Raw genomic sequence first — 16,924 nt, 5'->3', positions numbered from 1 at the left:
CCAAAAGCCTAATTCCCCAAAAACCAACTGTGAGACTGTGAAAAATAGGTGAAAAAGCCTGGAAAAATCTGCCAAAGAGGCGAGTCCTGACGGACTCAGCTGATCGGGAGCGCCATGCGTGCACGATGGAGGCTCAAATAAGGAGCAACTCATGAAAGTCTTATGAAATGTAGCCAATAATCCGATCCTTTCAGTGCCATGTAACCCCACTGAGTGATGTTTATTAGTTGTGATCAGACACTTCTTATTAAATCTAGGCCTAACTGAAGCTCAAGGATGGACTGGCTTCAGGTTTTATGTGTCACGACAGGGATAAATGGCTCTAAAACAGTCTAAACTCCAAGTTAAACGAAGCGCTGTGCAGTGAAAGGAGCGAGTGTTTGTGAAGTTAAACCCCGGGTGAAGGTACAATGGCTCCTCTGTGATTGTGCTGCTTCAAACAGAGTCCGATGATTCACTGCGACGAAAGCTGGACCAGCAGGTGTTAATTAATGTGGGCGTAGTAAACATCGGGGTGGGACGGTTTGCAGTAAAATGTCAAATAGTACATCAGGCTGCAGAGGCAGTGTGGAACATATTCTGCTGTTTACTCGGAGAATGCGCCGTTGTGCCAAGTTGGCTGAGCTGGAAGAGTTAACCCGCATTTTCCATACTGGTCCGTGTGCTCCAAACTCTTCTTTTGCTTAACTTGCATTCTGCTCAGTGTTTCTATGGAAAATGTAATTCCCATCGTAACTGTCCTGCTGTGATGTATTTCATTCTTTAATGACGCACAGACAGAACATATACTTAGAGTAAATGTCTTAAAAAAAAAGAGGAGAAAACACCAGAGTTTGGATATGATTAAGACGGAGAAGCCTAATGTTTCTGCTGCTGGCGGACCGCAACATTAAACAGCCAGTCGCTGCTGCGCTGGGCGGCAGATGATGCTTGGCTTCGTGCACTTACAAACCACAAACATTTACGAGCATGTGGCCAGTCACTTACTGTCATTTCTGCTTTGCAGACACATTGGTGCAAATGTCTCCGCACACATCCAAACATGTACTACATCCATCAGTGTGCTGTGGTGTCGTGGCTCAGAGACAGAGGTTTGTTGTGACCCATAAAATCCTGAGAGGACCCCGTTTATGAGTTACTTCTGTGCTGCCTTTAACCCTTTAAGCACCTGAACCAGAACCCAATTCGGACTCTGGAGGCCGTGTCATCTCCGCAAGTTTATATACTGCGAAATATATATATCGATATTTTCTTTCCCGATAAAGTATCGATTTTTTTTTTCTATTTTTTTTTTTTTTTTTTTTTTAATTTTTTTTTTTTTTAAAGCAAACTTTATTGAAAAGTCACACGTTACTGAGTGAAAACATTGAATGCAATGCCAGGGGGTCACATTATAGAAAACAGTGATAAATTAGTTGATATAAATGTTGTATAAAGTGCACAGCTCTCACGTTTGTGACACGTTTGTTTGTTTCTGTTCGTCTGGCGGTGTTTTCCTTCCGGTTCAAAGGACGGACCACCGGTCCAATCAGTGACGATTCATGTCAAATCACACTGACCCTTTTTTTTTTATTTCCAGAAAATGATGCAAGTGCATCATATTGAATCGTTAGCTGAATATCGGTTAACGAATCTTATCCAATCGTTGGCTGAATATCGGGTATCGAATCGAATCATTGGCTGAATATCGGGTATCAAATCATTGGCTGAATATCGGGTATCAAATCATTGGCTGAATATCAGGTATGGAATCATTGGCTGAATATCAGGTATGGAATCATTGGCTGACTATCAGGTATGGAATCATTGGCTGAATATCGGGTATCGTATCGAATCACTGGCTGAATATCAGGTATCGAATCGTTTGCTGAATATCAGGTATGGAATCATTGGCTGACTATCAGGTATGGAATCATTGGCTGACTATCAGGTATGGAATCATTGGCTGAATATCATTGGCTGAATATCAGGTATGGAATCATTGGCTGAATATCGGGTATCGAATCGTATCGAATCATTGGCTGAATATCAGGTATCAAATCATTGGCTGAATATCGGGTATCGAATCATTGGCTGAATATAGGGTATCGAATCGAATCACTGGCTGAATATAGGGTATCGAATCGTATCAAATCGTTGGCTGAATATAAGGTATCGAATCGTTGGCTGAATATCAGGTATCGAATCATTGGCTGAATATCGGGTATCGTATCGAATCACTGGCTGAATATCAGGTATCGAATCATTGGCTGAATATCGGGTATCGAATCATTGGCTGAATATAGGGTATCGAATCGTATCAAATCGTTGGCTGAATATAAGGTATCGAATCGTTGGCTGAATATCAGGTATCGAATCATTGGCTGAATATCGGGTATCGTATCGAATCACTGGCTGAATATCAGGTATCGAATCATTGGCTGAATATCGGGTATCGAATCGTATCCAATCGTTAGGCGAATATTGGGTATCGAATCATACCGAAACGTATCGAATTGTTGGCTGAATATCGGGTATCGAATAATTGGCTAAATATCGTATTGTGACATTAGTGTATCGCTGCAGCCTTAATCTTTATCTTGTCATGTTTGAACTGAAAGCTGAAGTACTTTAGCATGAAATAATGTTCTCGATCTTTCCCGGTTGCTCGATCTAACGTGGATGTTTAATTTCAACATGTTGTTGAGTCTCTGACCACAACGACGACCTCGTCCAAACTTGTTGTGATGATGCTACTTAATTTGTATGTGCAGTAATCAACCAACACCTTTTTAATTAAAAACAGTTTAAGTTTATTAAAATATCCTCAAATATAGCCACGTTACATACACATCTTCCTGTACACCACGGTCGTATTCACATCAGTAATAACCTCTGAAGGGATTCTTATTACTGGAAGGGAAGAGTTGGGACCAAAGCAAACAAAAGAAAGGGTAACTTTCACATTACTATAGTTCATAGATACATGTTCCCCAGTTCACCCTAACTGGAGTCTATAAATTAGAAAACAAAGTGTAGTTAAGTCACAGAAAGCTTGCAGCTCCACTGTCTGCATGGCCGTGCACACTCGTCAGATGTTTGTCTGATGCTCATCTGTGATCGTTCAGCCAAGGTTGAGTCAGGTGGGATTCCTCTGACAAACACGGCCGCAAAGACAAACGTTAACACTGCTCTCCAGTACTTTTTACAACATCCTGTCACAATGTTTTGTTGAAGAAAAAAGGACGCAGATCAACATGCATGCATCAAGTATTCCTTTAGTTCGACTGAAATCACTTCTGCCGTCACCAGGGTCTGTAAAAGCTGTGTAAAACCTCTGAAATCGCCCTGCAGGAAGGGCCGAGATACGTCCAAAATGCTCTTTAACCTGAACTGGATATCTTATCAAAACAAGCCAGCAGGGCCCCAGATTAAATTAGAAAAAACAAAAACCTGACTTTCCAAGAGAGAAAACTCACAGATCCATAAAAAAAGCTGCTTGTACATATTTTACTAAAACTTTTTGAAGGAAGTTAAATACGAAACTTTGCAGGTTTTACATTAGTTACTAACATATCAAGAATGTTCCAGTAATATATTGACTTTAAAAGGCTTTAATTCATAGCATTATGTATAATAATAATAATAAGAGGTTCCTGTTTCATTGCTGTTTTAAACCAGAACTAGTTCCCACAAACCTGTTAGGTTGTGGCTACAGGTGAGTTTCTGAAGTGAGAAGCGGTTTCATTCATCCAGGTGAAGGAGCATCAGGTCAAAATAAAACAACAGATTGGACTGTCTGTGCTGAATGGATCCAATATTCTTTATTCAGGGACGGACGCCAATTGTGCTGAAATTTTACGAGCTGTGGAAAAGGTTCGTTTGGACTGCACTGTTGTGGTTCTGTACCTGGAGGTGTGAAGCCGTTATTCCCATTTGAATGAATCGGTGCATCAAGTGTTCGAACTCGGATTAGTTTGGATTCACGTGACTGACTCAGATGAGCCGAGGAACACCTTTTGGCTTCACACCTTTTAGTCCAATAATTTGTTTCTGTTTTGACCTGACAGCGAAAAACGAGCTATTTGTGTGTTTTACTGAAGTAACGTTGGCGCCTTTGTCCCCGCCGTGGGACGCACTCCCCAAAGTCCAGGATGTGACCGTACCCCTCGGCTCCACCGGTAACAAAGGGGCCGCAGCACAGTTTGCCTCCTCAGCGGTACTGTCCCACAGGCAGCACTTTCATGCAGGTGAAGCTGTCGGGGTTTTTGGACAGCACCACCGGGTTGCCGTCCATGCGGACCTCGCTGAGACTCAGTCGCAGGTAGTAGGTGTCGTTGGACTTGCAGAAGGTGTCTATGTTGACCTCGGTGATGTTGTTGTTCTGGAAATAAAGAACACAAAGTTAGGAACGCAGTCCTAAAGTCGGGTTAACGTCCAAACGTTACCAAGTTGTTGGGTATTCCTGGTCTTTATTTCGAAAAAAACTCTTAAAATTTATTAAGAATTGTTGTTGTATTAATTAGTATTGGTTAATAGTTGACTAAGACTTGAGTAAACCATATCTGTAAAGTTCACTATAAAATAAATTGGGACATTAGAACATTAAATGGAATACATTAACATTAAGAGCACATTTCTTACTGTTTAGCCTTTGAATACAGTTAACGTGTTATTTTTTTTATTTAACATTTCTGCGTCTGAGTCCTGCAAATCCATAATTTTACTCATACTGAAGAGATTGACAGAGACACCTCCAGATGCCACAAAAATTTCAAGAGACAAGATAGGGTAATGTTACAGGACCCTATAAATTATTAATATATTGATTGATTGATTTTTATTTTTATTTATTGATTTATTTAGTATTTTTTTATTATTATTAGTTAGTAGTAGTATTTTCATTAGAATTGGTATTGTTAATATACAATAATTGTAAATATTAATAATTTTTTTGAGCTACTTGACTAATTTGAATTTCCCCCATTGGGGGATGAATAAAGTATTTTTCTATTCTAATAAGAATAAGACAGCAAATTTTTCATGTACCATTATATGTCATGAACAAATATGCTCGCAAAAAGTTTAAAAACAAATAAAGTTCTAGTTTATCTGTTACCAGTTTGCATTTTGTAGTTTATATATTCGTTAGGTCTGAAATAGATTCGTAGTTTAAGTGGAAGATGGAGACCTGCAGGTGCAAGATCCGGACGTGCTCCGGGATGTGTGGAACGGCCTCCAGCTGATTGTCGGCCAGGTACAGGGTGGCAAGCTTGCTTAGTTTCTGTTGAGGGGGGAGAAACTGTTAGAAATAAGCTCATCCTCAGCTCTACGGTTCTGAACAGTTTGACTTGTTTTAGCTCTCTGTGTGTTTAGGTCCCAGAAGTAAAGGCTGAAAATGGCCCGGTCGCCATCTTTTTTCAGCCACAAGGGGCAACAGTGACCACGCGCAAAACTACCAGGGTGGCACGGGGTGGCAGCCGCCACCCCTGAAAAGGGGTCTGCCACCGCACCTGACACCCCAGTCAAAAACTACCAACTGATGATTTATTGGATAATTATTATTAATATCGTTTTAAGATCAAATCAAATGCAAAACAATCCGAAATCTGTGTCAAACTGCAGAATGTTAAATTTGAAAAAGAAACGCGTTGGTCCACCCCCCCCCCCCCCCCCCCCCCCATCACGAATGGTTGCATCCATATCGCAGAATCTCTTTGCCTTGACGTGGAGTCAGTGCGGACACAAGCTGTCAGATGGAGTAACATGCAGCAAAGTGTAATATGGTTGCCAAACGTTTATAATTCCTCATAGATGGAAGGCGCTGTACAAAATAAAAGTATTATTATTATTTATTTTTTCAAGCCAGTTCGGGTCTCATTCATGAAACGTTTGTAAAGTTACGAACGGATTTGCACAAAAAAAATCTCCAGATAACCACTAGCTACGTTTTACCTCATGTCACGGTTAGCCACAAGATAGCTTTTCAAGCCAGTTTGGTAACTAGATAGCTGGCGCTACCAAACTGAAAAACGTTGATAACTAGCTAGCTACTGGCTAGCCTTCGACATATTGAACTGAAACCAATTGAAGTTGTGGCATTTCATATCATTGTAGTTCTATGAACCGTTCCTAAAAAGTCTGCTAGTTGGCGTTAGCTAGTATGCTAGTGGTGGCTAAGGCTAGCAGAATTTCTGTGTGTAGCATCAGAAAGGCGAACGTTAACGTTACATGTCAACTTTAATGTATGTTTGAATATGACTTGTTTCAATTATAGGAAGACCATGGCGTCATTGTAGCAGCCTGCTACAATAATCCCAAGGGAAACACTGTTTTAATGTACTAAAAAGTGGAATGCTCATGTATGTAGACCAAATATTGAATTCATCACACTTGGGTGTTGAAAAAACTGTTGTATATGGGTTCATATAAAGTACAAAGTAAGATGGGCTTCCTAAAAAAAAATTGCCACCCTACAATATATGCCTGCCACCCCATGTATAAATCTCTAGAATTGCCACTAACGGTGACGTACCTTGAAGGTGTTGACCTTCACGCCCTTGGTTTTGAGGAGGTTGTAGTTGGCGTTGAAGCTCATGAGTTTGTTGGGGAGCGCAGGAAGCTTGACCAGTTGGTTCTCAGCCAGAGACAATTCCTCCAGCATGGTTAGCTTTGAGAAAGCGTCGTCTTCGATCTCTGAGATCTGGTTCCCGGTCAGGTCGATCCTCCTCAGAGTCACTGTGGGCAGAGGAGGGGAGACATCGTACATCAGTGGACATTACAGGCATTAAGTGACCCTTTGGATGAATGTTCATGTTGTTACTTCTCTGTTGTTCACAATCTGCCCCCTTTAGCTTGATAGTTTCTCTACTTTTCGATCCAACAGAATCGTTTAAGCGTCACAAAGAGACTTCCCGTCGCCGACTCACCGATGTCGGCGAAGTCTTTGGTGCTGATCTTTCTGATCTTGTTGAAGCGGGCGTACAGGTAGGCGGTTTCTTTGGGCAGCGTGGGAACCGAGGTCATGTCTGGACTGACCTCCTCGCAGTACACCGAGCCGGTCAGACACACGCACAGCAGGCAGGTGGGCAGATCTGCAAAGCAATCCCAGTCAGTTTATTCTCAGTCGCATTTAACAAATGTCACAAAATACAAAGTCTTTTAATCCCAATTTCACTTATTCAAATGTTTGGATTATTTTCTGTTTTACCGCCAATAAAACCTCCAAATACGGTCAGTTTATCGCATAACTAGAAATGTTTCCAGCTGAAAAGTGTGTGTGGATATATATATATATATATATATATATATATATATATATATATATATATATATATATATATATATATATATATATATATATTATCATTATTATCATTATTATCATTATTATATATTATGTTCTAATAATCAACCAATCGGATTACTTATTTTCTATGAGACCGCCCAACACCACAGACCTAAGCCAAGCCCAGATTTATTTACCTGCGTAAGTTCTGAATGTTTTAAGTTCATTTTTACAGAAACAGCAGCGATACTCCAGTAAGAGATTAAGATTATTCTTAATGAATTAATCTTAATCTTAATCTCTTACTCCTGGTTTCACAAAGTTCTCTAAAGGCCCTGACAGCATGGTGCCGGATCACAGCTCCTGTTCTACTCTTAGGAGCCTCAGATCCACCTTTCCTTCCTGGTGAATAATACTTGATACATTTTTTTATTCAAAAGTTGTTTTTAGTCGTCTTTACATGACTTTTACAATCAAACTCTAGCTTTTAAAGATTGCTGCTGGGCTCAAACTCGGCTCAGCCCCGACCATCTAATTCTGAGGAGGCCTCCAAAATGCAAACAGACTTGGCAGATTATACATGCAGATTCCTCGTTCCTTTGAAGTTCCTTTCATGTGAGCGGGTGCAGATGTGTCGGGCGGCTCCACTTCTTACCGGAGGCGTCTCCTCCCTCTGACACCGGGCTGTCATCAGGCTCATCAGCGGGAGGCAGCTCCCTCTGCAGGAGAACACACGGCCCGGTCAGATCATCGGTTAGAACATAAACATTGACCCTGCCGGGGTTCGGAGGCCATCTTTAAGGAAGTATGTGCTCACATTGCAGCGTGTCAGCCAAGGAAAGATGAGACAGAACTGCTCTTTACACTTTAACTGGCTAATAAGGAAGCTTCTTAAAGTCAAACTGGTTCTTTAAAACCGCTGGGATAGGCTCCAGCCCCCCCTGCGACCCGACCGACAGAATCAGCGGGTATAGAAAATGGATGGATGGATGGTTCTCTAATTTCATTCTGTCGTGTGTTGTATATCTACCAGAACAGGTTCATATGCAGGCTCACCCACAGAACATGTGTTGTGTATCTAATCCACTACAAAGTAGATTATACCAGCAGTTTTTTTTCATGTTGATGTTGTCGAGTTGGGGAAGTAAAGCCTCCAAACGAGGTGTTTTAGGCACTTCGGTCCCGCTGTCTTCTGTAAAAGAGAAGCGTGGCTGCACCCTCTGAAACAGGTCGAATCCTTTCCCATGAGCAGTTGTAGTGCGTTTACAATGTTCTGTATTCAGAACTGATCTAGAAACCAACTAGCTTAGCAAGCCAGACCCGTACAGCAAAAAGCTGTACAGGGGTCTAGTGTTGCTGGATAGCAGTGTGGGCGGGATAAATGGTTGTCTGTTAAGTTGCCTCTGCACTCAACGGCGCGCAATAGGATGGCGCAACAACCAATCAGAGCGATGAAGAAGGATTACATAGTCAGCGCGACGGAAAGTACATGGTGGAGTGTAGTCTAAACTTTTACCGTACCCGGTGGGCAAAACTCCGGAAACGTCCTTTTTTTTCAAGAAAAAAGTAAGTGCAGTTATCTGTTCGTCTCGCAAAGAAAAATGTGTATTTAAATCTTCTAGAGTCGCTGCCAAAGCCTAATCGAAAGACTGTTCGCTGGGCACAGCCATTGTTTACCTCTCTGGAACTACACACTGAAACGTCGTCACTAGGTAGCCCGGCCTCCGACCCCGCTCCTCACGATTTGATTGGCCCGATTAAGTTTCGATTTTCACCCTCGCAAAACGACCACAACTGACTAGACTAGCCCGGGAGCAAATTCAATTTGCGGTCGCTAGGGGCGTCTAGATTTCTAGGCTAGAAACCAACTCCACCTCCCAGAGAACAAGCCCGTAACCATGCCAACACGAGGTTATGGCGTCGCACTGCGTTCTACGGGCTGTTTTTAGACGAGTTGGGGAAACCTTCAGAGATGGTTAAACTATCGAGTCATTCCGTTTGTTCTTCTCTGTGACTTGTTACCGTGAGTTTTGGAGGCGTTACGGTCGGAAAGCGCGTGTTTTGGATGCTGTTCCCCCATCTGAAGTCGATAAATACCCGTCAATGCAGATTTATCACTTTTCCATTGCACCCAAAAGCCCCAAATTAGTGGTTGTCACAGTTTTTTTTTTTTTTACCAAAACAAAAAGGCTTAACACACCGAAGGAGGTGGGGGGGGGTCTTATTTACGGTGAACAAGCTGCACCACACATACAGCATGGTCCGGTTCCATCCCTCTGACAGGAACCGGCCTCGTGCTAACAGAGCGGAACTGTACGGTTTCTGGTCTTCGTATTGAAGACGGGACCACACAGCCTCGTATTCTGGGCTGCAGGCAGACATCCACTGGGGAGCCCTATGTGGGCCCTATGTGGGCCCTCTGATGCAGAAACCATAAGTCAGCCCTTAACCTCTGACCTTTTGGAGGATGTGATACATTCCATCCGGCGATCCGAGGAGGTCTGATCCTGAACGCAGCGAGTCAGACACTTGAGCAGTTCCACCTGTGTGACTCGGATCTCCAGTGAGCTCTTTTTCTGCAGGTTTACGACCAAAAGGCAACGTTCAGCCAGAGAAAAGGGAACCACAGTGCTACCAGTTAACAAACTGCTAATCAAAGCTGGAATCCCGCACCATCACCGGCCCAAAATGGTTGTTTTATCATCCATCGTTGCGGCTTGGGCTGCGCTCGATAAGTTTCCCCAGCCCATCTGCTGCTGACGACGGGCGCTTAAACCCATCAAACGCAAGGAAACTCAACTTTCCACGATTTAAGATGAAAAAGTCTAATAAAAACCGAGTCTTGCTGGTTAATTGTAGCAGCGGTAGAGCCTATGAGGCAATTCTCCGAGGGGTTTGGCACCGATGGAGCTCTGTATGAAAAACAGCTGGTTTGCAAATGAAGCTCATTAAAGCTGAAGTTATGTTCCGTAGTCATACTGTCCCACATTTTTCCTTCTGGGGGATTGTTTGTGGGGTTTTCTGAGAGATGAATCAGACCAGAGTTTAGTTTTGGCTCATCCAAATATTAGTGTGTGTGTGTGTGTGTGTGTGTGTGTGTGTGTGTGTGTGTGTGTGTGTGTGTGTGTGTGTGTGTGTGTTATGAATGAATTATCTGGACGGTGAAATAAAGCGCTGACAGGATCTGTCATTACCGAGGTGGGAGGAGGCACATTAACTGACAAAACCATGAAGAGGATCATTGATTTTTATTATAATGTGGCCGGATTATTTATTTTGAATAGTGGCAACTGCACAGGAAATCTAATATACTCCTTTCTTGAAGTATAATTTGAATTTAGTTCCCAATCTTTTAACTTTTCTGTCCAAACTCTTGGCTGTTTGTGCATTTAATTCAGCTCCACAGACGGGACTTTGCATCTTTTTCTGTGAGAAATCAGGTGAAAACTGTAACATTTTTCCTCTGAGCCGATGCTGCAAAAACTTAGATTTCTTGCAAGAAAATGAGCTAAAACTTGAATAAATTTGTACATTTAACCTTCCAGAGTGTTTTTGAAGAATTATGGAAAAAAAGTTCTCACCCTCGCCCTCCTCGATTTCAAATAGTCACCGAAGTATCCGCTCAGCGGTCTGCCAGATAGAGATCCTTGCATCAGCTGTGAGTTGGGGTCAAATCTCCTGGCCGAGGCCGCCGCCAGCCACAGCGCCAGCAAACAGGTGAATAAGAGCGCCTTCATGCTGTCCACAGCAGTGTGATGCTGACACACCAGCCTGCTTTAAAGCCTGAGTCTGGGTCAGCAGCTGCTCTCTGCTCCGAGCCCCTGTTTGGATGAGTCAAATGACTGTATTTAAAGGCTGAACCAGTAGCTTCCAGCAGACTCTTAAAGCAGAGTTTATAGAGCACAGCCCTTAACCCTTTCCTGACCACCCACCATCCGTCCACTGTGAGAAACGGGACGCACGCTGGATGAGAGGCAGGAAGCGCACACACCTAAAACATCACAGCCAAAAAAAAAGGGGAATAAGTGTCCATTTTTCTCCCTAATATTCCTTTTAATGTGCACAGGAAAAAATACGCGCAGCAAAAACTGCAGAGAGAGCAGAAAAATGTGAAAGTTGACAACCAAAGTCTGTGTTTTGTCTGGAAGAATGTCTGTGGTCTCTGTCTGGCCACTCAGTAATGACTTATAACCAAACTATCCTTCATAAGGCGGAATCGGTGTTTTCCTTCTTCTCTTTCTGTTTTTCTCTCATTAGACGCTCTTTTTTCAGAGTTTACACGGCTGACCGAACCTCCCCGGTGTGACTGATGTCTCAGCCTCTGGTTCATTACTTAGTGCCTCCATCTGCATCTTATTATCATCAACCAGCAGATTCTGTCGCTCAGAAACAGCTGTGGGGTCTCTTTTAATACCGTTTAATTCAGTCTGCTCGTTCTTTACTGAACGTCTGTGCAGATTCTGTGTTCTTAGCCGCTTTGAAGTTGCCGAATCGGTTCACTAAAGGTGGTAAAGTTTAGGTCACAGACCGCTGGAAGCACCCGGAGCCTCTTACTGATGAGTCTATAGCTGCAATACTCACTATTTATTTCACAAGAGCCACATTGGCAGAGCAAAATCAAGGGAAGAGCCACTTTTACGACAACATACTAAACATACTAAGCTTTAACACCTTGCTGTGCATGAACAGTAGTTTAGCACCGAGTGGGGTCACATGACCCTGAAAGGATCGGATTATTGGCTAAATTACAATCAGACTGAGCTGAGCGAGGGTAATTCTCCTTGGATATGTGGCGGTGAATGAATGGGATCAGAGGCACAAAGCGTGTCATACCCCGGTATGATAGGTGGCGCTGTACCCATTCCAGCTGTTGCTAATAGAGCCACTTCCTGTTGACCTCTTCACCACCAACAACAACAACAAACTCAGGCGTTGGAGAAAGATGGAGAACGCAGAGCCAGATGAAGCTACGTCCCTCTACATTTGGTCTGTGATGAGCTGCTTGTTGCACAAACTCGATGCCCAACGGAGCATTCTCCATCGCGTTGTTTGTTTCTTTCTGACGGCGACAACAACAGGAATATCGTCTCCTTTGACTTCCGGGTCACGACCCCGGGAAAACATCTGGAGCATGCGCAGAACGCAAAGTCTGATTCACCACGAGCTTCAGCGTCTACAAGCAGGTTTAGAGTGACTTTCAACCCAGTTATCTCGGGGTCTGAATCCCATCCGATCCAGTTCTTAGTCAGATTAAGGTGTCTACATGCACTTAATAACTCAGTCTGATTGTAATTTAGCCAATAATCCGATCCTTTCAGAGCCATGTGACCCCACTGAGTGATAAACGGCTGCTATAAAAGCTATGGTTATCACACCAAAACATTGTTTTCAAGTTCACCATTTTGAACGAAAAATTAACTCATTTATTAGAAGACAATATTATTATCACAACTTAGAGATTGAACCGTGGTAGAACCTTCTTAGAACTTAACAAATATGTGTTTCCAGTGGGATGAAATGTATGCAGTTTTATCAGAGAAGACGTAAAAGTAAAAGCTGGATGTACGGAACATAACAGAGATGTTTTCACTTTCACAGCTTTCAGGAGACTCGGTGGACAATCTGGTTTGAGCTTTTTCTGCAGTTGTTGTTGTAGAAACCTTCTGCTGAGATGTGCTGACACAGCATGAAACACCAGAGCAGACGGGAGGCTGGCTGGATTCTCCTCATCTTTAGATGAGGACGTGTTCGTAAGTTTTTACTGCAGTAACAGTGATGTAATTAGTTGTCAGCTGAGCTCTGCACACAAACAGAAACTCATAACTACCAATCTACCATCTTTGGTCCTCTCCACAAAATGGCGTCCATTAGACCCCTCCCCCTGACAGGGAAGTCTGCTCCAGTATCCAGATTAGTATGAAGTACCAATAAACTAGGCCTGGGCAACGATTAAAATGTTTAATCTAATTAATCACATGATTTCCCTGATTAATCACGATTAATCGCATTTGTACGCAGAATCCAAAAATGAATCCAAAAGTAGCGTATAGCTTTTAGCATTTAGCTTTATTTTAAATGTGCTGCCATATGAATGAAAGTGCCATAACATTTGTTGTGCAAACACACTTTTAACATCAGCATCTTTCTGTAGTTTTTATGTAGAAGCCTCGCTCCACTGTCTGTTTCCTTGAATGACTTGCTGCTATCAGTTGTGTGTTTTGCCTTTAAGTGATATTTTAGACTGGAACTACTACGCTGAGAAGACAATTCAACTTGGCAGAGTTTACAGATGACTTTGGTTCTGTCGACTCCGCCGTCTGGAAGAACTTTAACATGAAAATGGCCGAGTAAAAGTTCCGTACCCTTCTCCATGTTTGGTGGATCCGCCGATTACTTTCTTTTCCTGTTCCACAGCAGACAGCAGCAGACTTTTACAAAATAAAAGCCTGTGAGCAGCAGACTTTTACAGAATAAAAGCCTGTGAGCAGCAGACCTTTACAAAATAAAAGCCTGTGAGCAGCAGACTTTTACAAAATAAAAGCCTGTGAGCAGCAGACTTTTACAAAATAAAAGCCTGTGAGCAACAGACTTTTATAATAATAAAATAAATAATAAAACAAGGGTGGTCCGTGGCGTAGCTAGCCCTGGTTCGAGTCCCACATCGGTCGGCCCTGTGCTGCATGTTGTTCCCCCTCTCTCTGCCCCCTGCTTCCTGTCTCTCTGAACTTTCCTATCCATTAAAGGCACAAAAGCCCCCAAAAAACAATAAATATATATATATATATTTTTTTTAAAAACCCGCGTTAATGCGCGATAAAATATTTATCGCCGTTAAATAATTAACGAGTTAACTTGATAATAACAAGTTAACTCGCCCAGCCATACAATAAACAGAACTAAATGTATTGTTACTGAACATCTGATTGAAACGGATGTAAATGGGGATTCACCCACTTTCTCACAGTCTGCTTTATTACTGACATAAACTTCTGCTTTTGTGTCATTCGTGTCATCATCAGCAGGCGTAATGCTCGTTGTTGGACATATTCCATCATCAACCTTCGTAAGCGCTGCTTAAACACGTGCGGCTGACATAAGCTGCTTTTTGTGAACCGACAAAGGACTCGTGACTTCGTTTGAGAGGATGCAGGACGTCCCTCGAGCAGGAGAATTCGGTTACTTATTACTTCCTTCCCCGTGCTGAAGTGTCCTGAATGCGAATGTTGTTCAGACGCTTCACATCTTTAAACATTTCAGGATGACTTTCATCTGCTTTCTAATATGTGAGATTCTTTGGGTTGTTTTATGAATCACAAAGTGGGATGTTCTCTTTACACCATTACTATTTACAGAAGATATATATAATATATCTTCTGATATATATAATATATGACTTATATGTGACTTCTATAAACACTTAAGATATATTCCACCTGTAAATTTAATCTTTAATATCTCTTATTCTGACACGCTCAGAGGCAAATTTACCAGATTCAGAACTCCATGATGTGGTGGAATATTTGTCCAAATACGAGCTTTTTTTAATTTATCATCGTCTTTTCAGGGATCGTTTTATCAGAACATCATAAAATCAACATCGCCCGTTGGCATAGTAACGGATTAAAGGATAAAATAAACAACACGTATCCTGTTTGGATGTAAAATGTAGAAATTGTTAAAGATCTTGAAACGAAACCTATTCAGGACATCGGTTATGTCATTGTACGACCTCGGGTTAGGGTTGGAATCGTTGTCTTTATGTGTGAGGTGGCTGTAGCCACCAGGTTTAAAGGGACAGTTCGCCTCTTTTGACATGAAGCTGTGTGACATCCCATATCAGCAGCATCATTTCTGAACATCTTCTTACCCCCTGCTGCGTCCTGTGAGCAGAGTTCCAGCCTCGTTTTGGTGTTGATGAAGGTAGTCCGGCTAGTTGGCTGGGGTTTAAAAAATAAAGCGTTTTGCTTCTCAGAACAATATGCGTTCAACAGAGTAATACATTTGCATCACAAAATGGTTCTCCAGGAAAAAGTCAGAGCTCACAATCTCTTGGCCCTATTTTCTCTCCCTTCGTATCACTGCCTGCTGCCGACAGCAGGGGGTAAGTCAGTGTTCATAAACGATATTGCTAGCATGGGATGTCATACAACTTCATGTCAAAAGAGGCGAACTATCCCTTTAAAGGCTTGTGAAATGCTCTTTTGAAGCTTGGAGTTTCTCCATCTTGGTCTTTATGGTTTTGATGCTTTTTGAATGGAATCCAGCCGGAGCTGAAGATGTTCTCAAAGCAGGCGCTTGGATCCCATCAGTGATAAGAAAGTCACGTCTGTCTGTTTTGACCTGGAAGCCAGTTTTATTTGGTTCCATCTTTATGTAAAACTACTTCCTGTTAAATGCAATTTATAGATAAAAAAAACAAATTGAAAAGCTCTGTAAAGCCATGTAAAAATTCTTTGATAAAAGGGCCTATGTTGAAGGCCTCGGTATGCTTCTCCGTCGCTATCCGTCAATCCGACTCCGTGGTCACGCAGAGGCTGTTAAACCTTTCAAAGTTCTCCTTCGGGATGTCGGATACCCGAGGCAGTTCCCTTCCCGATCAGTAGGCGGCGCTACGTTAGACGACCCAATCTCTTATGTCTATGGTGAAAGTGGTTGATTGGTGGTTCACCTTCCGGCTCCGTTCCACTCTTCACAGCGAACAATGGCGACCGAGAGAGAAAGACTGTTGTTGGAGTCGGAGCTCGTTGATGTTGAAATGCAAATAATTCTGACCAAATGTTGCCCGGCACACAGTAAACTCTTTCAGAAATGGCGGCGTTGTTGTTCTGAGAGGAAGGAGCTAAACCGGGAAAGTGATTCCGGAAATGATGTTGTTAGCCGACCAATCACAACCCTTGAGGTCTCCGTGAGTCTCCGCCTCCTCGACGGATAGATAGATAGATAGATGGATAGATAGATAGATAGATAGATAGATGGATAGATAGATAGATAGGAATGTTGGCCGATGCACGCAAGCGTAGCCTTTCCCGGACGACCATAAATCAGGCTTTAAGGAAGCTCGCTGTTGGCTCTACATCTCAGGCCCCATCACTGTTAGAATGCATTTACATAAAATGAAGACTCCTCCACCCTTCTCCACCCGGAAGGAGAAAGGCATAAAAAAAAAAATATTAGATAATACACACTTGTTCTGTGATTTATTTTTTTAAATGAAATTAAGTCAATAAAACACGAGTTATTATAAGCATTAGGATATAGCCTGTATATTAGCCTACCATTTAAAAGCCTGTATATTACCATTTAAAATAAAATGACAGATAATAATGGACAATGACGGAATTTTTACGACCCTGTCCGTCAAAATGACGGACAGTGAAAAAGTCTAGCGCAACTAGTGCTGGGCGGTATACCGGTTCACACCGAATACCGGTTTATAATTTCATTATGATATGAATTTTTAATATACCGCCATACCGGTGTATTTGATTACACAACGGGGGGAACGCTGCGTCGCGCGACATTGTTTGAGACGGGACCCTTTTCAGTGTTGCGCTTCTAAAAACGCATGTTTACTGTATATTTTTAACGCTATTTAAAAAATACTCGTATTCATTAAGCTGCATTTCCTTTCCCTGCGTCTCTCTTGCATAGCCTACT

The 16,924-nt window shown here is 42.3% G+C and overlaps 2 protein-coding genes across 3 annotated transcripts in view; one reads left to right on the top strand and one right to left on the bottom strand.

Annotated features, from left to right (window-relative positions):
* cenpp (centromere protein P) overlaps window positions 1-16,924 on the top strand; it is a 195,015-nt gene that overhangs the window by 37,344 nt on the left and 140,747 nt on the right. The gene's annotated exons all lie outside the window — the stretch shown is intronic.
* Window positions 2,790-11,191, bottom strand: ogna (osteoglycin, paralog a). Its single transcript, XM_075461943.1, has 6 exons — window positions 10,849-11,191; window positions 7,923-7,986; window positions 6,909-7,073; window positions 6,515-6,717; window positions 5,171-5,263; window positions 2,790-4,363 (listed from the first exon to the last, which is right to left on the bottom strand). Exons 1-6 carry the CDS (start codon window positions 11,002-11,004, stop codon window positions 4,193-4,195), a joined length of 852 nt encoding a protein of 283 aa, XP_075318058.1. The 5' UTR covers window positions 11,005-11,191; the 3' UTR covers window positions 2,790-4,192.

The sequence above is a fragment of the Odontesthes bonariensis genome, chromosome 3, assembly GCF_027942865.1.
Source record: "Odontesthes bonariensis isolate fOdoBon6 chromosome 3, fOdoBon6.hap1, whole genome shotgun sequence".
Lineage (NCBI taxonomy): Eukaryota > Metazoa > Chordata > Actinopteri > Atheriniformes > Atherinopsidae > Odontesthes > Odontesthes bonariensis.
Note: the sequence above shows the minus strand (reverse complement) of the source record. Positions and strands in the feature narration are given on the sequence as shown.

Coding starts and splice junctions, on each gene's coding strand:
- ogna (XM_075461943.1), bottom strand. CDS start 11,004: ATGAAGGCGCTCTTATTCACCTGTTTGCTGGCGCTGTGGCTGGCGGCG. Junction 7,074..7,922: donor AGAGGGAGGAGACGCCTCCG/GTAAGAAGTGGA, acceptor ATTGCTTTGCAG/ATCTGCCCACCTGCCTGCTG. Junction 4,364..5,170: donor TCCGGATCTTGCACCTGCAG/GTCTCCATCTTC, acceptor CTTTATTTCCAG/AACAACAACATCACCGAGGT.